Source organism: Gymnodraco acuticeps, unplaced genomic scaffold (assembly GCF_902827175.1).
Source record: "Gymnodraco acuticeps unplaced genomic scaffold, fGymAcu1.1, whole genome shotgun sequence".
NCBI classification, from domain to species: domain Eukaryota; kingdom Metazoa; phylum Chordata; class Actinopteri; order Perciformes; family Bathydraconidae; genus Gymnodraco; species Gymnodraco acuticeps.
Genome location: NW_022990590.1, coordinates 2,347,520 through 2,374,176, shown reverse-complemented (window position 1 = coordinate 2,374,176; position 26,657 = coordinate 2,347,520). Strand labels below are relative to the sequence as shown.

At 41.1% G+C, this 26,657-nt stretch overlaps 1 protein-coding gene across 5 annotated transcripts in view; it reads left to right on the top strand.

Annotated features, from left to right (window-relative positions):
- Positions 1–26,657, top strand: part of LOC117554181 (1-phosphatidylinositol 4,5-bisphosphate phosphodiesterase beta-1) — a 136,662-nt gene that overhangs the window by 54,102 nt on the left and 55,903 nt on the right. For all 5 annotated transcript variants that reach the window (XR_004570237.1, XR_004570236.1, XM_034228471.1 and 2 more), the window contains exons 4-6: positions 19,889–20,029; positions 20,702–20,781; positions 23,656–23,709. Coding sequence is in view for 3 of the 5 variants with exons in the window: in XM_034228471.1 (XP_034084362.1) it covers positions 19,889–20,029; positions 20,702–20,781; positions 23,656–23,709 (275 nt within the window). In the remaining 2 variants the exon portion in view is untranslated. The remainder of the gene's footprint in view (positions 1–19,888; positions 20,030–20,701; positions 20,782–23,655; positions 23,710–26,657) is intronic.

The window sequence follows — 26,657 nt, the reverse complement described above, 5'->3', positions numbered from 1 at the left end:
TCCAATGATACAAGACATTCACCGTGTTGTATCTGTTTCTCAGTTGTCCCTGCTTTTAAATTCAGTTAAGTCAACTCTGTGTGCTGCACATTGTATCAAATAAATTCAAATAGAACATTGGTTAGATACAATCACAAAGTCTCATTAAATTACAAAGCAGTTCAGACACATGGCAACAGGAGAGGAACAGAAAAACAAAAGCATCAGTATAGAGAGGAAGTATGGCAAAACATAAAAAGCAACAATATTCTACGTTTACAGATTACTAACATAAAGGTTGCATTGATCGTTGTTTGATCTGTATCACTGTGAGGAACAATTCTAAGTTATATCACGATTGAGCAGCTAGCAGCTTGACTGGCAGTTAGAAGGTCCTAAATGAACAAAAGTACTGAAAAACATCACCGTGGAAACAAATTAATGCTGGATTGTGGGCCCATGGCTTCTTTTAAGTCACTGAGCTAGTGTCAGTCTATTTCAGTAGAACTTGGCACACGCCTTCAAGTCACTTGATGCTGCCAGTGAAATCAGATGTGACATTTTGGTAACCCGGCAAAGGTCGTCTCCGTGAAACTGGACCAGATCAAATAAGATCGAGGCGAGAGCTCTTAGACTACAGAGCATAGATGCTGCCAGCAGAAAGTCGGCTTTCGCTTGGTGAAGACAAATCGGTGTTAACACAGGAACCCATTCGTCTTTCATTTTAGTTCCTTAAGGTTGGGGAAGGCCACACTTACAGTCAGATAGATGAAAACCTACCTCCCGGTAAGCTGAGCTCCAGCACCCCTTTATCCACACCACACATCATAATAACCTCAGCCAGGAACATGTATTTTGGTCAAATTGCTTTCAAACGGCTGTTTTTTTTATGAAACCTGGTGCAAGCGTGTAGCATAGGCCAAGTAAATAACCATTTAAATTTGGGGCAAATCCCAATGTGGGGCGGATGCACTTAATTTTTCACTTGGCGGAGGTCAACATTCTCTTCTTTATTTTTTTTAATATTTTTTGGGCCATAGAGTGCCTTATTGGAGATGCAGAGTTGAAAGGGGGAGATAGAGGGGATGACATTTCCTGAAATGTTGAGCCAGCTCCGGAGTGGGCGGCCAGCTCTAATCATTGAGCTATCTGGCGACCCAAGTAACACAAAAATGTAACTTGTTTTGTGACAAAAAGTTGTTGGTTGGTTTGGTGAAGTTAGCACTCCTACTGCTACCACTTGGACTGGAAACAAGCTGGACTATTTATCCATTACTTTCAGCTAATTATTTAAATGTTTATCCTTTACTTTTAGTAATATTTCTCCAGCTAATTGCACCTACATAATACTATAATGATATTTTTGCATCAGTTTAGCTTTTACTTTAGGCTATTTATTGTAAATCCGTACAGTCAGACTATACTTTTAGTAAAGATCTATCAGATGTGCAGCAGCCATGAACCTTAACAGTAGCTCATTTAACCTGCAACAGCCAGGTGACTAAAGTCTACAGTCTGTGGTTCTAAGCAGCACTATCGATGCATTTCTGTCCAATGTAACTGTTCTTCCATTGGGACAATCACTCAGTGTCAATGTATTGAACTATTTCTCCCTTTTCAGCCATCAGGTTGGGATCCTAATCACTGCATGCAAATGTTTTACTGCAATTTCCCCTTTATTTGTAAAGAACAAATCAAAATGTAGATAGTGATATTGCTATCTCAAATAGTCTCTGTAAATCAATGCAATTATTACAGAAAACCATTCCTGTGTATTAATACCCAGTGCAATGAAACTGACCAAACAATCAATAGTAGATCATCTCAGTGGACACGTTTCCTTAGGTCTGATCACACACATGATATGAACACCAATATCCACTGCCCACCTGCAGATGAGTATAAGCTATATGAGGAGGTTGTGACCGGTCTGATTGGTCTGTTGCCATGGAAACCATACGAAGGAGAGGACGAAGGTAGAGCTAACAAGAGCAGGAAAGGCTCTCTGACACATGATAACTTTACGTTTGACAGGAGCGCATGGGACCGAACGCATGAACCACTAATTAAGTCTGCTCTCACCGAGAAACATCACACCTCTTCTCTTCCATCCAGTGTGATTTGGCTGAAAAGCATATGTCTCTGTCAATCTATGGAGTCTGTTTAATGCAGTAATTGGAGAAAAATTTGCTGAGATCTGTCATCTGTTCCAGACTTGTGATTCTCAAAGTGATTGAGAGTTTAAAAGGTACACGTTCTTCTGCTTGACTGAACACTTGATTTTGTTACATTAACTTTCAAAGTTAGGAATGTAGTGTGCAGAGTGAATACACATACTATACAGAGATGCTGTATGAGAAACCAATGTGATTTTGGAACATTGAACAATGTAAATATATTCTAGTAGACCTCAACAATGGAATTATGATCAGTAGAAATGGCCATGTCATGGGACCTTTAATCTTAATTGAAAACTAAACTCACTCTTCCTTAGCTCATAGTCTCAAATGCACATGAAGCAGAGCTAATGGGGCAATGGTAATGATCATTTATTGTTCATTGAACTGTATATATCTTCTTTTTGAGGCACATTCAGAAATTACATAGTTAAATAAACATCCAGACACGCCTCCAGGCCGAAGAGAGTTTCTCCCCTTTCCTCTCTAATTTCTTCAGATTGAATCGGCGTGATCAATATTTACGGCAAGTCTCCCACCATACTGTTATCATCCAGATCATCATATCAGATATATGAGGTGAAAGAATTGTGTAGGATGGATGAAATTAGAAAACAGCACTTGGGAATTCTGTTGATTGATGCCTTGGTCACACCTTCTCAGCCTTAATACCATTAATCACATAGGAGAGGTTGGGGGACGGGGCACATATTGGTATGCTTGTGTGATTTTTTTGTGTGTTATATGTGTGTATCTGTATTTAAGGAACCTTTCATCTGCTGAGACATAAAGAGACAGCTGACCTTTCTCACTCCCTACAACGATCCATTGCAAGCACAGTAGCAAGCCAAGGACTTAATTGGTTTTCGATAGTAAATCTCAGGAGGGTTGGTAGAGAAAATGTCTGACTCTTAATGCTGCTGCTCCAGAGACCGCTGAGCTCTCTCAAACTATTTCCTTTCCTCAGAACCAGAGAAAATGGAGATGGAAGGCACATTCACCTTTTTCTTCCCCCGGACTTCTCCATTGAATGATGAGACCGAGATCTTGGATACTTGGTCTTTCTACTTCTTGATTGATTTCACTTTTTGTACTTTTGTTTCCACAGGAAGTTGTATGACATTTGTTGCAGCCATTTGTTTGGCAACTTCAATTCTGGACAACGCATGGTTTGGTAGCTGACAGACTGCAGGTTCTGTTTCGCAAGTGTAACACTTAACAGAGAAGCTGAAAATACTCTCTGGAAAAAAACATGTCCACTTAACAAGTAGGATTGCAGCCTCATGTGCAGTTTTGAAGTAACAGCAAGGGGAAATTATATCAGTATAATAAGCCAACTTTTTAATTCACACGTCATACCAGTCTTATATTCTTGTTACATTTCTGTATTAGAGCAGGCCATTCCTTTGGGAAAACCACATTTTTTAAAACATTCGGAATAATGATATTTACTGAAATAATGTATTCCTGTATTGAAATTAAATTCTTCCAAACCATGCGTTTCTGCCCAAAGGTATTTTGTAACATAGTACACTGAAAAAAACACTGCTTTATAAAGCAACTGGAAGGCATTGAACCTGAATAGGCTATAAGGTTATCTGCCAGCGAAGTCACGAGTACAGTCTCTGGTCCTTTTGTGTATTGACACTATTTAAACAGTATTATCATGACATGACATGTAATGTAATTTGAGACGGGTGTTATTATGTCCAGCTTGTGTGACACCCTTGTGTTTTCTTATGCTCTACTTCAGAGTGGAAAGGAGTGTAGAAGAGAATAACATGTCTGTCTAGATTTGTCCAAAAATGTTTTGGCTCAGCATGTTAGAAAAAAGGCAATGAGATTATATATGGCCTGCCTGTTGTACGAACATCGGTTATGGCAGTAAACACTTGCCCATTGGACCATGTGGTTTGTTTCATGTGTCTTTTACATTATATGGTTAAGAAACTGTGCCCTATAGTTTGAGGTGGCTGTTAATATGAATTTGATGGAGTGAATAAGAGGATTGACAACCATACTGTTTATACAAAACCATTTTAGCCTGCTTCAAGAATGACATCCACTAGGAGGTTGTTTTTTTCGATTTCTTGGTCAGCAGCTTGCAGAAAAAAACTGGCCATATATTCATGAAACTTTGTTGAAAGGGAAGGCATGGGCCAAAGAAATACCCAGGTGAATCAAGGGTTCTAACACATAATTATTACCTTGGTGGAGGGCTACACTTTTTACGATCTTTCTTTCCACCCTTAAATGACATCCAAGGAACAAAAGAAGCAGACTGTGGTCTGAGCTGATTTGATGTTTCTATCTCTTTCTGTATAATACAGAAAAATACCAACATTTTGAAGGACTGTTAGCAGCGGATTTCAAAAGTCTCTTTTGATTTGGATTGTGTGTCTTGTTAACAGACGGCAGGCCTTTGGTCTAGACACATCTCCTGGACCGCCATTAGAAACCGAGACAGGCTAATTAAGCTTTGAGGTGCCATAGGTGTCTGCTGAACAACTGTGTGACTAATAATCATCTTTTATCAGAGATCGGTCACACAGAATCAAAGCCAAACAGATATGGAGGCGAGCCCTGCCTGGGGTTTTGATTTCTCCCATCATGATTGCCATTATCACCGTGGCATCTTGAAATGGGATGTCCCCCTGATCTCACTCAGCTCAGTGCATTAGCTCCTGCATATATAGCTTTAAATGTCCATTCAAATATTGTTAAATATCCAACTGCTTGTTTAAACAGTCAGTAATCCTGTGTTGGCAGATCAGTGGAACACACAGCGAGGGTGGATGGTGGCGGGTTTGTTGGTGGCTGGCATGGCGTGGCCCGGCAGATGGTCATGGGATGTCGGGACAGCAGGCTCTCTGTGTCACAACCAAGCTAATGAAGGCAAAAGGCTAAATGATGACTACACAAAGAGGATAAATCACAATAATCACTGCACCATGCTTACTAAGGAGCCTCAAATGTTTTCAGAGGGATTTGGCAGACAAATTAGGGCTGATTATGCATGGATTTATGTCACATAGTAAATGTTGCTCTCCATGGAGGAACAGTGTTTGAACTGGCTCCACAGCGTGGTGCTAAACAACTGTTTTCTCAGATTTGTTTCTTTGTGAAGGCCTTGCTGTTTGAAGCCCCTTCTGACCTCCTTGCTGGCATAAGATGGTCTCATGAAAAAGTTCCTCCGTCATTGGCCAGGAAATAATGAGCTTTGAAGTTAGGTTCATTCTGTTTCACTCTCTCTTCCCTTGTAGATTTACCCGGGGAGGCGCAGCGTGAGAAAAAAATAACGAGACACAGTGAAATCTAGCTAGTTAACTTCAGCTAACTTTATGCGAGCGGGAACATGGATCGATTTTTTGTGAAGTTACCTAAAGTGAGAGAGGAGACAGCGTCTGGCAGAAAACGATTATTTGAAGCTAGGATTTTCATGGACCGGTCCTGACAGGGGTGGACTGGCCAACTGTGTGTTCTGGAGAATCACAGAACGGCCGGTCGTCAGCGGGCCGTTGACGGCCGGCACCGCCCTTTATTTTAATTGTAATAATACTTACTTTGATCAAAAGCAAGTACCGGTCAAGGCTGCAGCCAGAGGATGATCTGCGTTTATTCCTGTCTACATTGCATCCCGGCATCATCTGTGTGCATCAAAGATGCAGACTCATTGTTCCCACTAAAGTAGGGGTGAGTAATAAGGAGGCAAAGTTGACATTCAGTGTGTTGCTGGGAGCATATAAGGATTTATCCAAGATGTTGAAAATGTAAAAACATAAAGATAAAAAGGTTTTAAAAAGTTGTTGTTTAATGTTTTAAGGAGGTGATATCAGTCAGTACGATAGATTCAAACACACACACACACACACAGAGACGAGACAAGAAGAGAGAAACAGTCGGAGTAAATTCAAATGGCATGCTTAAAAAAGAGAAAGGTAGACAGCGAAAACAGAGCATTTAATGACATTTACTCTTACTGGACCTCTTTGAAATGCAATTGAATGCCCCTGCATTATAGCAACAACAACAACAATAATAATAGCAATAATAATTGGGAGGGGGGACGCGGCTGTTCTTATGTTCTCGGAGGGGAGGCTCACCTTCCCACACTTTGAAACCCCTTGCTCTAAAGACACAGTGAAATAGAAAAAACCTTTTACAAATTCAAATTATATATATGTATTGGGATATATCTTTTTTAAATCCTCTGGAGCAGAGAGAGGAGCTGTGGATTATTGTTATTGATTAATGCATCTGTTTCTTAGGGTCAAAAACACTAAACTCACAAATTAAAATGAAAGCGTTTAGTTTATTTAATAAAAGAGCACTTGTTCAATGTGACAGTAGATATAGATTAGTTGCAATTTGGTGCTATATATATATTTAAAACAAATATATATATTTTTTTTTAAACACCTTCAATTTCAGGGGGGGGGGGGCCGCGGGGCTCCGTTGGCGGGGCTCCGTTGGCGGGGCTCCGTTGGCGGGGCTCCGTTGGCGGGGCGCAGCTCCCCTCCAAGACAATGGTAGGGGAAACACTGCACTATATTCAATGTCTCTCTACTATTCAGCATTATTTCTGAGCACTTCCCATGAATTGTAGGCCATGGCAAGCAGCACTCCTGTGCGTCATTCATATGAGCCTACAAATCAACATAGTCACCTCTCTGGGATGAATAAAGCCAGGTCTCTGTGTACGTCTCCATCAGCGGAAAGACGAAGCACAGGCCCTTCTCTTCAGCTTCGCTATTACTTCACACAGCATGTCGACTACTTCTGATGCTACACAGCCTAACCCCCCCCCCCCCCCCCCCCCCCCCCCCTACCCTTTCTGTCCTGCTGGAATGTCCCCAATAAACCAAATTAGTTCTGGTCAGAATTATTAAAGATGTCATTGGGGCTGCAGTCTGTTTAGTGTTTAGTGTCCTCTATGCAACAAAGAGGGTAGAAAACAATTGTTTTTTTCTGGAAAGGCAGAAGGAAGGGGGTCTAAGTAAAAGATGGCAAAAGAGGAAACCGCTAGAGGGAGAGGACATATGCTGCCGCCTTACAGCAGTGGCAGAGCATCCACAGCCTGAAGCCTGCACTGTGCCAACAGGGACTCGTATAAATTATTTACTCCTGGACCCCTTTGTGGACATTCCCCCTGCGGGGCCTCTCTCCATGGGTCTCTCTCCCTGGCTCTTGGAGGGTGCCAGAGTGAGGACTGAAGGCTGGAAACGGCCCTCTCTTTCAAACAAACAGCCTGATTTGAGGAAACAAGGTTGATTTTGAAAGAAGACCGGAAGGTGAAATATGAATAAAAACATATATTAATATAATAGAGCACTTAATGAATGGGCTTATGTGTCCAAACTTGTGTTTTGTATTTTGGAGCTTTGTCATGTTTGTGACATTGCTGTGAGAAGTTGTGTATGATATTTCGGACATGCTTCTACTATGTTTCATAAAGATCAGGCCTGTAGATTTCCTGTCATCTTGCTAACAGCCAAACCGAGGTGAAAACTTAACCTCCCTGGCGGATGTAATCATTCTTTATTATCGATCCACTCTTAGTATCCCCATCCAAAGGGAATGAACAGTTCAGGCTCACTTTGAGAAAACAGCAGGTGGAAATACAGCTTCAAAGACATGGACACTTCGAATCTCTTGAATGTTGCTGTTCTTTTTCTATTTTTGCACTCGCTGTGTCTATTAGTCTTTGTGTGGGTGTTCAAGTATCTGTGCCTTCCTAAATGCCACTGCACATGCCTGTGCCGCTTCAAGGTGTGCATGTACATACGCATGTACATGTGTATGTTCTGAATACAGTCAGTATTTTCTCTGCATCTTCAGAAGTCTGCCCGCACTGAATTAGAGCTGCAGGATAATTACTGTACTTATGAACCTGCCAGTTTCCATTGCCCAGGAGCTGTTTTTAGTGCCCCCCCTGAAAGACTGCCATTTGATGGACAGCTTTAATGTGGTTCATCCACCTCACAAATTGATGTGGATGAGTGTGTGGGTGGGAGTAATGACCAGAATACCTGGTGCATGCTGAGATGGAAGAAGTACAAGTAACAAGGAGAACAAAAGCAAGCAACTTTATAAACTCCTGCCAATTTTTAAAACTTTGACCACTTACTTTGAATGAAATGATACCAAAGGAGCATTTTATTGGTAGTTCATCCCGCCTTATTTTTACATTTAAAGTAATTTATTGAATAATGTTTTGGTTGGCTGTGGTAGAGGGGGTTGTCTACTTAACGTCTTAACGTTTAGTCATAACTCAATATACTGAACCCCAAATGGCTCCTGCTAATGCTGTGTAAATTAGCATTTTAAGTAGGTGATAATTCACCTTATATGGTTTTGTTATGATGGGTTATTGTTGCCATGTAATGCTTGAGTGGTTTGAAACACTAGATAGGCACTTTATAAATATCGGTATACAAACACAATCACTATCTTAACGTCGTCACCATTCATTAAATGTTGAACCTATAAGCAAATAATTTGACCAATATTTTACTTCCAATTCTATTTTAGTAATTTAGCAAATTGACATTTTTCTGAGATGCCAGAACTCAAATGCTCTCCAAAATCTATCAGCCTCTCTTCTCTTTTTGACATTTCCCTATAATTAAAATGCTCCTCTCTGTCAGACTTGTCATACCACACACTTCTCATGCTTTTCTATAGAAGTTGTCCAAGTGAGCTGTGTGTTTGAGTCGCCATGCTCAGTTGTTGGACTTGTGTCCCACTAACTTTCCCAGTGTTGTCCGGTGCCCCGCTCTAATGAGAAGTGTTGAGCTGGTGATTCGCAGCGGTTCATGCGGTGTTACCGAGGTGAGCTCCCTCCTGTCTGTGCCTCTGCCTTCCTGTCTGCCCAATGTGAGCTCAGCCAGGGAGAGGAAGAGAGCATGCCAAATAGACTGCTTCCACCTCATCAAACCTGCCCCTTGACCCCTCTGTCTCTCCGTCTTTCCTTCACAATGAGTCACACTCAGCGTGAATCGTCCCGTTGACTCTTTTCTTCAATCTCCTTCTAACATCTCTCCCTCAGACACCAGCCTGCTCTTAGAGGCTCACACGCAAATGTATGAACACATGTCAAATTCAGGACCTCATTTTCCATTGCATTTACAGAATATGTGCACTTGAAACAGATTGTAATGCAGGTTATGTTCCCAGGATTTGAAGTGCAAAGGGACTCAGTGATATGGCTAGTCTCCTCTATAATTATCCTTATGTCCTACCCTCCGAGCTTTTATGTTCCCTCTTAATCCATGCTGGCTGTGTGCTTCCCTGCAGGTCTCTTGTTCCCCGTGTTACCCCGGCATCTGCTACAAAAGCCTGCTTTGGGCCATTAATGGCAGTATAATCTTGTATTCTCCGGAGTCTCGTCAAGGTGTTGTTGGGAGTGGGTTGCTTAGAATGTGCATGTAAAGACTCAAACAGCTGTTGAAGAACCTTTTCACAATGAAGTCTTTCTTTAGTGTTTATAGTGACAGACATTATTCTTGAAATTGAGTGAAAAACATCTACTTGCTTTATGGCTTCCCACTTTTTATCTGTACAGAACAGACGGCTTGAAAACTAAACAACACATTTATCTCCAAGACCATATTTTACGTTTTAAGTGTGGGCCAACGACACAAATGTAAGCACACCATTTTTCCCCATAATCAACAAGTAGTGTTTTATGCATGAGTTATATATACGATCAATTAAGATACACCATTTTGAATATTTATTTATTATATATCTTATTAATATAGTTGGGAAATGATTGTCTGTTGACGTAGTGTGTTACCATTCTTTCAACAATAAGGTGTTTGTTTGTTTGTTTATCAGGATCATAGAAAAACTGGCCCGAATGAATGAAACATGGGGAAAGGGTGTAGCATGTGCCAAGGAAGACCCCATTAATATCAGCCTTTCTTTGTTTGTGTAAAATAAATAAAACATTTAAAATAGGCAGTTCTACTTATTTTCTGCATATTTAAAAATCTTCATATACTTTATGTAAAGACCTATATACAAAAAGACAGCGTTCCTTTATTTATCCAATTGAAAATATGAGAAGTCCTTGAACATTCCTTGTATCTTTAGACAGATAAAGTCAAAATGGGATTTGGTGGCACATAGATGCTCAAAGGCGCAGTAATAACATTTACATTCTGTACAGTAAGAGCTTTATTCAAAGTTTGTGGATGGATGTTTTCCACCACCATTTGGTTTAGTTTGAAATCATATTTGTAAACTAAATATAAGATGTATTGTCCGTCTGCATCTGCATTTTGCACTTCTGTAGTGAAAGTGAAAATGTACTAAATGTGTCCTTTACTGTAAACCATTATTTCAGCTGTAATGTTTGAAGCCCAATAATATAACTGAAGTGGTCACTACTCTATTCTTCTCATGTTACATTGGTGCCACAGCAGAGCAGATTTCTCAGAAATGTTCCAATTTCCTCCCCATTTCTGAACCATTGTTCTCTTAAAAGCTCTGCGGTCATCATGTGCAGTCGATAGCAAATCATTTCATATTTTGGTTTGAAAAGGATCGGATGTAGAGTTTAGCACCCTGAATTATCAGATGTTCTTTGAAGAAGGAAGTGGTATGAAATGGTATTACAGCAATTATGAAGCGCAATTATGTTGTGGTAATAGATGAGATATTTTCTTTAGGATGTGCACACAAAAGCAGACACAATACACACACATCCAGCAAAGGAGATATGTTATTGAGGCGGGGAAAGTTCCTCTGGGGCTGATTCCAAGTGTTTGTCGGATGACAGTTAAATTCGATAATTTATTTGTTCTCTAAAGAAGAATGCGTTTCTCCACGATGCCACTGCAGCCCAAATAAAACATCAAGAGTTTTCATATGTGGGTTTGGCAGACTCAGGTGGGAGTTTGAACCATTTGAAGTTATAGCTGTCAACTTCTGTCTGACATCTGCAGTTTTATTTAACTCTAAACACTGTAAAAAAATATGCAGGTGCTTTTCAAACTTCATCTAAATGTAATCTTCTGTAGCTGGATGTTTTTAGTATTTTCAACCCAAGAATCGTTACAATTTTTAAATAAATACACTGCTTAGAATATCTGCAGATTTTCTACTCCAATATATTATTTGAGTTTCACTGAGTGGATTTAGGAGTAGAATTATGAATTTATAAAAGCTTAATGAAGATACCTCAACTTCCTACATTTCTTTTTCTAAATTGTTGCCTGGAGTCCAGCTGCCCAGCAGGCGTCATGACATTCTGACAGAAGTCTAGCTGTGCAGTACAATTTAAGTCTGATCGGTAGAATGAATTGCTGTAATAAGTGTATGCGGTCCGTTATGGTAAAATGAGAAATAAAGCTAATAAAATCTATTTTTTTAACTTTCAACGAAGATTTGTAGTGCTAAGTTCCACTGTGCTTCCTTACATGATTAGCATTGGGTGTGAATGTTCCCCAAGACATGAAATTGGGTACCTGTCAGCACAAGTTATGGCTGATGGGCTGGCCTTTTGGAAACAGTCTGATATGTGCTCTCCGTCTCCCCTCTGTCAAACCCCTCCATCTCTCGCTTCAAGTCTCACTGCTTTCGGGGTTAATGAGATGCCCCTGTGGAAAGGCTCCATAAAGGGGTTGTTAAGTCCTATGAACTTTCCAACCTCCTCCCACGCTTTTTCTCAACCTCAATGTGACGCATGAGTGCCAACGACGCATCGTCAACCTGTTTCCAGTGGAGAGCTAATGATGATCTGAAGCTTTGCTCTAATCAGTTCTATCACTTCTTGACCATTAAACCCCTGGATCCAACACATTAAACGAGGAGGGTTTAGAGTAGGGCTGCAGAATTAATTGTGTTTTTTTTCGCCATCACAAAATGGACTAGAACAACATTCAAATCGTTGTGCTGAGAAGGTGTGTACAAATTAAAATGTAAATGAAGCTTTGAAGAGCCATACAAATAGATGTCTCCTATTTAAAAAAAATCACACAATTGTATATATGTTTTTCAATGATAATGATGCAAAAAAGATAATGTCGTTTATCACACCTATTTATGTTTTCTAGTTCGTGCAGCCCTAGTTTGGAGTTTATATTATTATCCGTTTTCCTGCCTATGATATGCATCCTTGACCTGTGTTTGCTGACGCCTTATTGATGGACAGTAGCCAACCCAGCTGCATTACAGGCAACAGAGCCAGATGGCTTAAAGTCAACTTATCATCATTTTGGCACATTCAACCCGTGGCGAACCCTTTTCCCACTCTTGAGAAGGTTCTTCGTTGGCTTCCGACTTCGGGACTTCACACACACACGAATGCGTGCACACTGGGTTTGGTTCCATAGCCAGTGATGCACAACCTGACAGCTGACTGATGAAGCACTGACCTTTTACTCCTGGCCTTGTGGGCAATTCTCCGCCTCATGAAACTGTGGCAGGCTGCATCCTCTGACACTTGAGTGCTCAAATGAATTATGATCATGTGGGAGAATAATAAAAAGAAGCAGTGACTGAGAGCCTCAGAGATGAGGGGATGGGAGTACTGTAGGAAGGAGGGGTGAGGGATCAAAGACTCCTTCCTGATCCCTCTCTGATTACCTCGCCCCTTCCATCTTCTGTTCCCGCTCTCTGATCATGTTTACAATGCGGCTGTTTGTCGGAGGTTTATCTTCAGCTTATTCTCAGTGTGTACGCGCTGCACCCTATGGTGGCCGAGTTTCACCCCAAGCTGAGGCAGTTTAAGAATATGAAACTGCAGAGCTGTGATGGAGCACACTCTCCCATCTTCATATGAAAGGCTGCTCTATTGAAGCTGAATCAAACGCGCCGTTTGATCAGCAGAAAAGCTTTAAAGCTGAAATACATGATTTCCCTTGTAACACAAATGCTCCATACAGTAGTTCCTCACTTTGAAGGTGTTTTTTGTTGCTTTTAAGGAGGTGTTGTATGTGGCATTTTTTTTTTTATGGCTTCCATTATTTACCAGCTTATTAATAATAATAATTCCTTACATTTATTATAGCGCTTTTTCAATGACTCAAAGCGCTTTTACATATACACACATTACACATATATCATACATGCAATGGTCAGATACTGTACCCACAAGAGCAAGTTCAGGTGAAGTGTCTTGCCCAAGGACACACCGGCTTTACAGACGCAGCAGCGGCGGGTTTCACCCCTTGATCTGATGATCATTGCACAGCGCACTGCGCCACACCGTCCATCTTCACGCGTCGAGGTCATCGAGGCGCTTTTACAAGTACACATTGGTATTATACATGTACTGTGGACATTACCCACAGGAGCAAATCTGGGTGAAGTGTCTTGCCCAAGGACACAACGGCCTGAACTGGAGTTCCCCAGCACTCCCCCTTGATCTGATGATCGGATGCACAGACCACTGCGCCACCCGTCCTTGAAGTGTGCTTATTGACCTTTGTTTTTTGAAAGAAAATCTAATGCAATGCATAAGGTCACTCTGTGCTGACATTTTGAACATTTAGCTGTAAGGGTACATGCAGCACATCCATCACAACATTTACATTTGCAATACATTAACTTTTACAGTATATGTTTACTTAGAGTGAAATGTAAGATATCTGTATGCTTAAAGAATGTGATGTCTTCATGTGTGCGACTGCGTGTCAGTGTGTACGTGACAAGGAAGGTCATTTGCAGGAAGCAGCTTTAGCTTAGCGAGCAAGACGGGGCTCTTTCTTCTAATGGGATCAATGTCTTGATGCTTTCTGTCTGTAAGTTATGATGTAGCTAATGTTTTAAACATGCTCTGCAGATGCAGCGTGACCCTCTTAAATAAATGACTTCAGGAGAGGGAGATGTTTTAGGATTAGCTTTGCTGTGGATGAAAACCTCTGTAGACTCTGTGACTCATACTGGCAGATCAACCGAAATGTTAAATAACCAATACAAATGCATGCACACTCGGTTTGGACACACACAAAGCACTTGAACAGGCACTTCAGATGACATCAAAATGTCTTTAAGGTAATTGACTTAAGGGAGATCATCATCCAGCCACCACTTCACATCCATTCCCACATATTGGTACGTAAAAATGAGCGTCTGCACAGTATTTGTGTGGCAGAATCAGCACATAACCCCCGGCTTGATATCCCATCATTTCTTTCCAAATGCCGAGGCTCTTCACTGCCTCCACCAGCTGCGTCTTGCCGCTCTGTTGGTTAGTAAGGCTAGCCAGCAGCAGGAGAGCGCCTGCTTGTAACCTGCAGCTCTGCTCTGCACTATCACAGCTTCATACGTTTAGAATCCTCTGAATACAAATATACAGTCTTTATTACTTTAAAGCCCTTAGGCTCAGGAGAGGTCATGTTTATCTCAACTCTGGGGTCGATGAAGCCATAATTGGGTATTTTGTTTGATGAAGGGATTAGCAATTCATGAGGTGTGTAAAAGGTGCGAGGTCACATGAGGTGAAACACAGAAGATAATGATCTGTTTACACCAGGTTCCCAATGCAACATGCAGCTTCTATAAATAATGTAATATTTAGTATTTCTGTCCACCAAAATCGTAAACCCCTGACATCAAGTCTTAAGCTCCCTGCTTCTTAAACGTCCTTTCATTTCACAAGTGCAGATGCTTCAAAAATGTAGTCTGAAGTGATGCAAACTCTGCAGCCTGGCGGGGTCAGATAAAGTGCACTCATCCTTAAGATGCCAAGTAAAATGGCAATTTATTTGCTTTGTGAAGTTTATGTATAGTGAGAGTTGGTACATGAAGTAGCTCTGAAGATACTGTAAGATCAATTTGTACACCAGCAGCACCTTCTTTGAACAAGGCACTGTTTAAAGCAGCTGTCCTCGACGTCTAATCAATTATTTCAAACAGCCCCGGCATTTTTTCTTTACGGCAAACACTTCAAAAAAGAAAAAAAAAAGTTGCCCTACAAGCGCATCTGTTCCTCAAGCATAATTTTGAAGTGAATCTCTGTGGGGCTGACTTAAGTTTTTAACATTTGGCATCACATCTGTGGCGCACTTCACACATTGAAGGCAAGTATTGAGTGGCATGTGTGTAGGTGGATAGGCCATCATCAATCATTCATATCGACATTTCCTTTGATATGATGTTGCAGGGATATCTCGGCCTACAAATCAAATTCTACAGACTAAGCAACAAATATCTTTGGTACAGATCCTCTTGAAAAGATAAAACCATAATCATTTAATATATTTTTCAATGATAACGATAAATATGATGCAGAGATGATCAATTCTCTAATATCATGAGTTGAAAGTGTGTGCATTTGTGTGTCTGGATTTATTACAACTCGAGTTGAATGCATGTGAGCTCTACTTTATGTTAGTGTGTGTGTTTGGACAGGTGCCATGCTGCAGGTTTAATGGCTTGAGGTGAGGTTGGCTTCCCTCTGCCGATGTGGATCTATTCCCCCGGCGCGAGTGTGACACGGTTTAATGCATGGCTGGTGACAGTTAGGGCCTTGTGACAAACTAAGGTAGGAAGAAGAAGTGTTGTTATTTCCTCAGGCTGCCACTCCACCTGAATACTAATGGTACATCCACACGGTTCTGTCGCGTTTGATTGGTTAGCGCTTGTACTGGCATATGATTTGATTGGCTGGCGCTTCCGTCGACGCTTGAAAAGTTGAACTTTTCTCAACTTTCGAAGCGAGCAACAGAGGCAAAGCGACGCGATGGAACCACAATGCAGTTCACCCCATTCAAAGGGAATGGGAAGTGTCTCCGTTGAAGCATGCAACGGAACCGTGTGGACGTTACGTAAGTGACTGAGAAGAGCTCCAGTGCTGGCACCGCATCTGCTAACATGCACCATGTATGCCTGAATAAACACACACATATTCACACGCATACACTCTAAATGGAGAAGGCATTCACATCAGTGGTCAAAGACTGTGAAGTGTCCTCTTGCTTCATCCAAAAACCCATCCAACTCCCACCCATAGCCTGTTTGGCTGTAAATCTTCCACCTTTGTGGTGACAGGGTCCTCAGGCATGCCCCCAATGGCTCCCACAATGCACCAGCACAAATTACATTTCACTCACATGGCTGGGCCCCCTCATCCGTTCTTCTCTCCTCTTGGCTTTGTCCCTCTTTCTCTTCATTTTTCTTCCTCCTCCTACGCCCCCCCTCCTTCCCCCGACATCAGCTCGTTTTTCTCCCACTGAGTCCTTCCCCAACATAACTGCTGATGAATCTCCAGTTGATGTGTTGTGAGTGCCTGCAGCTCCCAGATCAGTCTTCTGCTGACTGCGACGTACAAGGAGATGAGCTGCATGTTGAGCTAATGGCTACAAGTAGCGTCAAAACAATATCAAATTGTATTGACATTCAAGCGCTGTAAAATATGAAATATGCATCTTACTGTCGTCTTGACTGTTCTCAGAAGCCTTTGATCTGTGGCAGTCTGCCAAAGCATCCCTCAAAGGGTTGCATTGCATTGTGTGTTTTAGGAAATTGAAAGTGGCTTTTTATGCTTTGATTGATGGGCTGGTGGCTTTCAGATTTCATAAGTGGACAGTGATGGATGCAAGTTTAAATCGGCACTTTGTCTTCCATTGATTAGTGGTCATGGATGGAGTCATGTAACTCTAAATGTCTGCTAATCAGAAAACACTCGGAAACAGTTTTTTGAGCTAATTCAATTGAAGTAATCCAATATTGATTTGACAAATGTATAAAATTGGAGAGACTTCATGTATTATAGAGATTCATCCCAAGCTTAACACTTACCAAATGTATCCAACCCTAACTTCTAAAAGGTCCCAAAAACAATAACTTCATAAGTCTAAACATTGGTTTAAATTAGGTAAGACATGATAAACACAGACACATTAAAAGTGAAGAACATTTATTAAACGTCTGTCAGAGTAGTAGACTTGTTTAGAGTGTGCAGTAATGTAGCTCTCCATGCAGCCATATACAACCAACAATTATTCTATGAGATGCAGTCAGACAAAGTTTGAGGGGAGACTTTCTTAAATAAAGAAAATGTATTACGTCAGAAAAGTTCAGCATGATAATAATGGGTGCCACTAAGCCGCACAATTTGATTGGGGGACGTGTAGAGGACATTTATCAGCGTGACACAATACTCTTTGTTTGATTTGTTAAATGTGTGGGAGCTCATTTGCTTTCACTGCAAAATCCTTTACAGAGCTTTTTTGTTGTGTTAATTAAGCCAGAGCCTCCATTTTGTATCTTGTGCACTGTGCTGCGAAAGAGAGAAAAAGATCATTGCTATTCCTCTCTTGTACCTCAGAGGCATTGTTGTTTTGTTTTTATATGATTCACACTAAAGATGAGCTGCTTAAATGTATATTTGCTGAAATTAGTTTAGTTTTTCTCAGACAGTTGCCTCTGCGGAATACAAATCCTTCAGAGTTTTTCTCTGAGTACTGAACTGTTGCCAGCACCCAATGTTGTGTTACAACAGACAACAGACGTTTTTCAACAGGCTCATTTAACCTGCTGCTGTTTGCTGGATGATGAAGGTCGCAGGGAATTAAAGTTGTATTAAATCTGAAAATTGCAGCGCTCGAGGTTGAGATGATTTCCTCCATGAATTAGCACTAAAACTTATCTGAACAAATACAGCGTCCTCATGGGATCTCTTCAGCTAAGTGAATACAGATTATTCTTGGTCACGAGGCTGTGCTGAGCATTGGCTGCTGTTCTTACCATCTTCCACTGTCTGATTGAAAGTAAGATAAACAAGAGGAGGTTTTGTTAAGCCCTGAAACAAGGGTTAGGGTTATCAAAGTTTGAATACCATTAAGCACTCTGAATTTGGAGAGTTATCATGGGGTCGTTGATAGAAAATAACATCATACGGGCGGCAGATTGATGGTCCACCAATAGGAAGGTTTGTAGTTCAATATCCAGCGCAGGCAGTCAACATGTCCATGGCCCAATTCCAAACCACGCCCTACAACCTACCCCTCCGTGACGGAGTGACACTCGCAGCTAAACGAGGCTCCCTCCTGTCAGATGGAGGGTGTAAATACAGCGGCAAGCTTTGGGACAAACTCCCCCTCTCTCCCGTAACTGTATGTAACAATGCTTTCAAATCAGCATCCCTTGGACAAAAAATTTAAATTAATAACTAAAATAAAACTCCAAACATCTTTAATTGTTAAGTGTGACGGAGCGGGTCACAGAGTGACTGACTCCGCCACTGACAGCCGACACACCAAACATTTCCTGCTCTCTTCCGTCAAATGAACCATGCAATTTCTTATTTATTTTTACTTTTGTTAATTATGGGGAATGATTGTATTAAGAGGTGGTTAACCTGTTTTATGTTTGGGTCGGATTTTTATGTTGAAATGTGGTTTTGAGCTAATTGTGTCACCTGTTGACGGTAAGCCTGTGGGAGGGGCTATGGGCTCATAAGGGACGGTTTTTTTTCGGACTGTGTCACTCGGAAGAATGTTGCAATGAAGGTAACAGTTGGGACATGTTTGGGAGTTGGTTGCAGAGAAGGCAAACCAGAGCATGTTTACTCTAATGAGTGATGGACGGCCTGTTTGTGGATTTTATTTTGTTGTCTAACTTGTGCTGGTTCGCTATTTTATTGTTGTTGCTGATATAAATAAAGTTTGTTTGGAGCTTAAACAACCGACTAAGCCATGTATCGAATGGACGAATTGAACCCCGTCACATTAAGCTTTTTGTTAAGCTCTTGAGTCCGGTCAGGTAGGGCAGCAGGTGAAGTCAGCACCAATGCAGACTCGCTGTTTGAGGGCTTGATAACCCACTCCCCCTCCACACTTGTTGGTTTGAAACAGCACTTAATGTGGCGGACCCTCCGCGCTAATGTGCAAACGGAGGGGTAGTGTGTAGGGGGTGGATTGGAATTGGGCCCATGTGTTCTTGGGCAAGATACTTTAACCTAAATTCATCCCAATGCCATGGCCAATTGTTTATGAATGTTTGTGAATGTTAGTTCTCTTGAGCATCTGCCTCGGTATGATTGTGGTTGAATGTTAGTCCCTATGTAAAAGCGTTATTAGCCCTTGCAAAAACATGAAAAGCGTCTAATAAATTCTGCTTTAAAACATTATACCTCTACACATGGTACCGGCAAGTTCACCAGTGTCATTCTTTCAATATCAGTTCAATACTTTCAGCTCCTTTTAATTAGTTTACACTTGAAATGTGCCACATCATAGCTCTGCTTAACCCACCTTGTTTGCCTGTGATATGAGAGTCACTTTGAGATCTACTGGGGCTGCGGTGTCTCACCTCGCTCCCCACACGCCTCTCACAACTGACCTCTCATTAGTCACATAAATCAGCTGCCAAGACATGGTGCAAACTCCCAAATACTGAAAGGTCTTGTTTCAGTTCAGTGCTTTTGGAGGGGCAATTTTAGTTTTATTAAATCGTGACACAGAGTAGTTCTGTCTCTCACTTCTTTGGAAAAGGTATACCTTGTATTTTGTTCCACCTGTGGCCTGTTTAATTTGATTTCCTTTCAATCGATGGAGGTTTTGTTTGTGCTGCTAGGCTTTAGATATAGATTTGGTTCAACTGTAGTCCATTTGAGGTGGTTTTCAGTGTGTATGAAGCTGTGGTTAGAAGCTGGCATGACATGACTGGGAAAGATTTAGAAAAGTAAATGCACCTTTCACTTGATGCCTTTGATTAGTTTACTCCATTCTGTAAAAGCCATGACTCATTTTTTGTATCATTTGTGTGTCATTGTTCAGGAAACCAAGCTGCGTGAGCTACTGGATGTCAGCACACTGGCGGGGAAGATGGAGAACAGGATGCTGACGGTGGTGAGCGGCCCTGACATGGTCAACATCACCTACCTGAACTTCATGGCCTTCACGGAGGATACGGCCAAGGTAAATAAAGAACAACGATACAATTATAATGATAACTGTCCCATTACTGTATGTGGGATCAATGTTTAGGATATATTGCATTAAACAACATTATTTCACTTTCAGTTCTGAGGTGTTTTAATAATGGAACCATTTCTCTGTTGGGTTAACTACATGGAGTGTATCTTCAGGGTTGAGATCTCTCAGTAAATTAAACAACAAATATATATTAAGTTTATTTTTGGAATTTAAACAAACATTAACAGCATATTCCCCTGTTCAAACTCATGTTTGTATTAATTTTGACCATATCATATAAAATAAGTTAAAGCAGTCAGCGTGACACTTCACCCATTGGTTGGTGAAACACATTGCTACAAGCCCGCTTGTCAATCACAATGCAGCTACGCTGAGATCTGCTTTATTGTCTATTTGGTTGTAAAAAGGATCATGATTTACAAAATGAACCATCATCCTGTATTGGAGAACACTTTAAACAAATGATTGAGACCATAAACTCATTAGGCAAATCTTAACTGAGGTGAAATATCAAGTGAGAAGTAAGGACATGTTCTTATAGCCTTCTATACAATCAGACTTCCAGGGGTCCACTTTTTTCTACAGTCTATGATTTCAACCCTCAGCACTATGGTTTGTGCCTGACTCTGTATCCGTATTTGTTATTCACTTCAGGAATGGGCGGAAGAGCTGTTCAACCTGGCATCCAACCTCTTTGTACAGAATATGTCCAGGGAGGACTGCCTTGAGAAAGTGTATGTCATCCACACAAACATGCAAACGACACACACACAAACACACCAAGCAGTCATACAAAAAATGTAAATCCCCAAGATAAATATGAAAATCAGGTCTGCTGGAAACAGAAAAATGCCAGTTATCCCAAGCGCCACACCAGGTATGTACTGTGTTTTACATAAACAGAAAGAACAGGAGGAAGCAAATGAGGCCTCTTATGTAAAATAAAACATATGATTGACTGTTATTCAAGACACATGCTCCCACACTATACACAATAAGTGTTTACTTTGAAATGCATGCAAAAAGATGTTTCTTGCGTTCACATAACCGCCTCATAAAATCCAGAAGCACACACACAGGAAGCTTTATGCATACACTGAGGTACATATGGGGCTGTACTACACACACACACACACACACACACACACACACATACATACATACACACACACACACATACACACACAGGAGGTAGCTTTTCACAGCTCCACAAGGCAGCTCGAGGGTTTGAGTTTGTAAAGGTCATTTCACCTCACATCGTTGCAGAGAGAAAACAGACAGGAAGGAAGAAGGAGGATAAATAAAACAGCTGGAAATATGTTTCGGTTCATGAACCCGACTCTGTGCATCTCCGGCGGCTTATGTGCCTCTCAGTGTGTCAATGTGTGACAGCATGTAAGTGCGTGACTTTATATGGTGCTGTAGCCTATATTCCTGTTGCATTTTTGACAATGACGTCTCAGTAGATCCTTCAACAAGAGAATTGTTGACCTGAAATTAAGGTGGGGTCAAAATGCTAAGAAGGAGTCACCATTGTTTTGGGTAAAGCTGGTTGCATAAATCAGCCCAAGACCTCATCGTTGGCTCTTAGTCTGGGGAGACAGTTATCGTCAATCGCCCTCGAATATCCTCAGATCCTGTGTAATAATGGTGTCTTACGGCTAATAGCACCACACTATTGATCAGATTGGAACACACACACACACACACACACACACACACACACACACACACACACACACACACACACACACACACACACACACACACACACACACACACACACTGATCTATGGTTCACAGCTGATTAATGTGTGCAGTGAGTGACGTAGTGAAGCTAAACTATGAATCTGCTGCGTTGTATTGAGAGAGTATGCCTGGCTCTGCTAGGTGACAACTCCCAGCTGTCTGATGTTTATCAGTAAACAGAACCCATTAACTCTCACCCCCGAGGAGTGTAATTGACTTATGAGACAATAAAAGTGGTCATCGACCACATAGTATACAGAGATTGCTGAATAGAATTGAATAGAGCGGGTTTCACAGTCACGCTGGTTTGCTTGCAGCAGCATTTGTCGTGCTCTGCTTCTCTACAAATAAGACAATTCTCTTTCGTATTACTACTGCATGAGGCCACGTTGATGTTCCTTTGCATGTGGTCAATTCTATTTTATAGCTCTTTAAGCTGCGATACATTTTTTGAGAGGCCAGCATATACGGGTAATGTTCCCAGCAAGTGTTTTTGATTGACTTCTTCAAGATGGTCTATTGAGATCTACAATAAACCTGGATTATTTCAGTTTGGACCATGGTTAGTGTTAGAATTGCATGTTTTGCAATGGGATAACATGTATAACCAGTATATGCTTGGTTAGTTTTAGTTTACTAAACAGGCCTACTTGGCATGTGTCAGGTCCCCCATGCCTTTCCTTTACAACATGTCAATCAAAGGACACTTACCAACCAGGTAAAGACTTAAAATGGTAACAAAGAAATATAGACAAAGTACAAGAGACCCAAAAAGACAACAATATGACAGTAACAATACCAAAGAGACACAAAAGACTACAAAGACACAGAAACAACTACAAAGAAAACACAAAAAGACTACAAAAAGTCACAAAAGGACTACAAAGACAAAGTGACAGCAAAAGAATACAATGAGACAGAAACAGATACAATCTGATATGAAACATCTGCATAGACAAACAAAGAGACACGTATGATTATTAAAAAGGAGAAAACACAAATTGAATACATACAGAAATAGAGAGCAACTACAAAGAGACACAAATCAAATTGAGGGGCTAAACATCTAAAAAGTCTGTGTCTTGCTCTTGTGTATGCCGATTGGTTGGGCATTTTCCACGTCTGTTCCCTGGTGCTCATTATCTCATTTGTCAGCATTACCTGGAATGGGATAGTATGGAGTCTGAAAGCAGACAGAGAGAGAAGAGAAAGTGGTGTGTAAAACCAAAAACTGAGACAGTTATCTGTTGTTCCGTCTTGATAAATAATAGAGGCAGTTGTAAGAGAAGCACCTAGCTGCTCCCTCCTTCTTTCCTTAATCCTGAACCTTTAGTGCCATCCCCTGTCAACAAGCAAACATTTTCCTTTTTTCCCCCTTTACTTTAGAGAAGAAATTCCATGTTAGCCACGTTAACCATTACAGTCATCTGTGACTTTGCCTTTGGCACCCTGTGAATTGGACACTGTAATGGATATTAATTATTAGCCAGCAGCCACTTAATGCCCAGCCTGGAATGATGGCTCCTGTTGGAGCGCAGCTATTTATAGCCCGGGCTGCGCTGCCTGTGTTGCTGCTGCATGGCTCTTTGCAAGACTTCCAGGGATTATCCACAAGTTGTGTACACATGGCAAAATATTCATGGTGTGCACTAAGAACTCTTCACATCAATCAACCGCTTGCTCAGCATTATAGAGACACAATTCTGCATGTACTGTACATTTGCATAATCCCTTATAGGCAGGCAATTATATACAAAAATGCATCCCAAGAAAGCACACACTCAGAAAAAATGTACATTACTCATACAGACAGACTGCTGATTTCATGTTGTGTAAGGTTTGTGTTCTGTCCAATGCAGATACACTCGGATGAAGCTGCAGCTGAACCCTGAGGGGCGCATCCCCGTCAAGAAGTAAGTCTCTCTGACTCATCCTCCTCTCCCCTGCCACCTCTCCACTCTTTTGATCAATGTGTAGCTTCCTCTGCCTTCTCTTGTTACTAGCAGCATGTATACGCCTTAGTATACACACATTCCCGGTGTGCATTTATTACAATACAATACCATTTGTCATCACAATACTCCATTGTTCTCCCCATGACTTTAGCTCTGCGGTAAAATTGTGTACAATATTTCTAATCAAGATTCAAGGCTTTTATCGTCATTTGTACATATACAGTAGCTACAGTGTAGTTATGACAATGACAATCTTAGGTCACAGGCTCCTCCAACAGTGCAACACAATAAAATGGTGCAAAACAATAAAATAGTGCAAGTAAAAAAATACAAATAAAAAAGAATATAATAGAAATAGTGCAAGAATAGTCTATATACAAGTAATTGGAATATTGATATATATACACTGAACAAAAATATAAACGCAACACTTTTGTTTTTGCTCCCATTTTTCATGAGATGAACTCAAAGATCTAAAACATTTTCTATATACACAAAATAACCATTTCTCTCAAATATTGTTCACAAATCTGAAAAAATCTGTGATAGTGAGCACTTCTCCTTTGCCGAGATAATCCATCCCACCTCACAGGTGTGGCATATCAAGATGCTGATTAGACAGCATGATTATTGCACAGGTGTGCCTTAGGCTGGCCACAATAAAAGGCCACTCTGAAACGTGCAGTTTTGCTTTATTGGGGGGGTCTGGGGGGGTCCGAAAACCAGTCAGTATCTGGTGTGAGTGGTAGGGTTAGGGTTAGGGTAATGTTGTGAATTGAGTGGCCCATGGTGGTGGTGGGGTTATGGTATGGGCAGGCGTATGTTATGGACGACGAACACAGGCCACTCAATTCACAACATTACCCTAACCCTACCCCTAACACTAATCCTACCCCTCACACCAGATTCACACTGGTTTAGTATCTAATGTCTAATCAGCATCTTGATATGCCACACCTGTGAGGTGGGATGGATTATCTCGGCAAAGGAGAAGTGCTCACTATCACAGATTTTTTCAGATTTGTGAACAATATTTGAGAGAAATGGTTATTTTGTGTATATAGAAAATGTTTTAGATCTTTGAGTTCATCTCATGAAAAATGGGAGCAAAAACAAAAGTGTTGCGTTTATATTTTTGTTCAGTGTAAATTGCAAACCGATGAATGTTATGGATGTTCTTTCAAAAGTTATCAGTCTATTACTATCACTGTTTCTCTCTCTATCTGTAAAGAGCCAACCTTATTAGGATGTGCATTATGTTTCATTCATTTGTTTATGTGACATTTCATTTAGCAGTTTTATCTGATATGCATTCAACCTTGAGGATACAAACTAAACTAAATAATCCTGCAAGCACATTCATTTCAAGCCTTTATTTACCTAGGTGTATCCCTTGAGATCATTGATCTCTTTTTCAAGAGAGACCTGCTCAAGTAGGTTCCACATGAAACTTACAAACATAAAACAACAGAACAACAAAAAGGACATCATACAGCATCATTACAGGGATTACAATGTAATTACTAGATTACATTAGCTAGCAATTAGTCAAACCATTGTAAGTGCCACTGCATTTGCTGCAATTGTGAGATTTTCTTTTTTTTCATGTTCGTGAGTATGAGGTAGCATGCCTCGGGAAAGCGCCATTTATACTTTTCACTATCTCCAGCTCAAAATCTGACAAATGTGTGATGTGTGTGAGAATTTCCCTTTCATGAATTATCTGGGAGTTTGTCATCACCTCATTGGAAGTGAGGACTTGCTGCATCTCCATTAGCCGAGTTCAGCGTGCAGGCAGGCACCAGGGTACCACTGCGATAACCTCCCTCAGAGCCGCGGAGGAGAGCAGTGGGTGTCAACACAGAGACACTGCCTGCCGTTTTGGGAATTAACCTCCTAGCTGGGAGGACATGTCAGCTTGACTAATGTCAGCTTGACTCTGCTCTCCCACTGGGCGTACAAATACGTACCCGTGGATCTGCGCTGGAATACCTCTGCACAGGGGCGGCCCCAGGGGGAGCCAAAGCACCCCCAAGAAATATGTGTTTTTTTTTTTTTTTCTTTTTCGAAAATTATTATTATTTTTATTAAATTAAATCAGAAAGATTATTGATTACATCAATGCAAATGTCCATCCATCCATCTTCTCCCACTTATCCGTGGTCGGGTCGCGGGGGTTGCAGTTCCAGCAGAGAGCCCCAAACTTTCTTTTTTAATGCAAATGTGAAACAAACAAATATTTGACCAAAAACATAAAGCCAACACAGGTGATATGATTAGGCCAATGGCCAGCACCCATTAGATTTTTGACCTACCCATAGGCTAAATTACTTTGTGACACTTGAGTGACTTCCTGTTAGCTGGAGCCCCAAATTATTTGCTAACAGCAAAGTGACAAATGGATCGTTTTTTAGTCCTTAAACGTCCACATGTGGACACTCAATCAAAACCACCTGAAAGCGAGAGGGATTCTGCACATAATAGGCCTCGTGAGTACAAGTAGCTTACTTCTGGGTCTGTTTCATTCAAGCTCTGCTCTATGTGTGTGTGGCACGAGCCATTTTGTGTGCGTGCGCAAGCGAGCGAGAGAGAGCTCGCGCACCGGTGGGTATCTACCGGAGATCGTTGTGGTTAGCATCTGGTGCCAGCTAGCCAAGCTAACGGATATAAGGAGCTTTTTCAACAACAAGGTGGAGGGAGAACTCTCTCCTGTCAGACTGAGAGTCTCAGATAACCTCAGCTCAGGTGAAGTAAAGGACTCTCAGTGTTTAGATAGTTAACTTTAGTCTAGTTATCTCAGTGGGTCTAAAACGGTTTGTTTTAAAAGGGGAGTGATTTGTAAAATATCTATAAAGAAATAGAAAATCTGTTTACAGTTCTGTTTCATATGGGTGTTGAGAGATGTA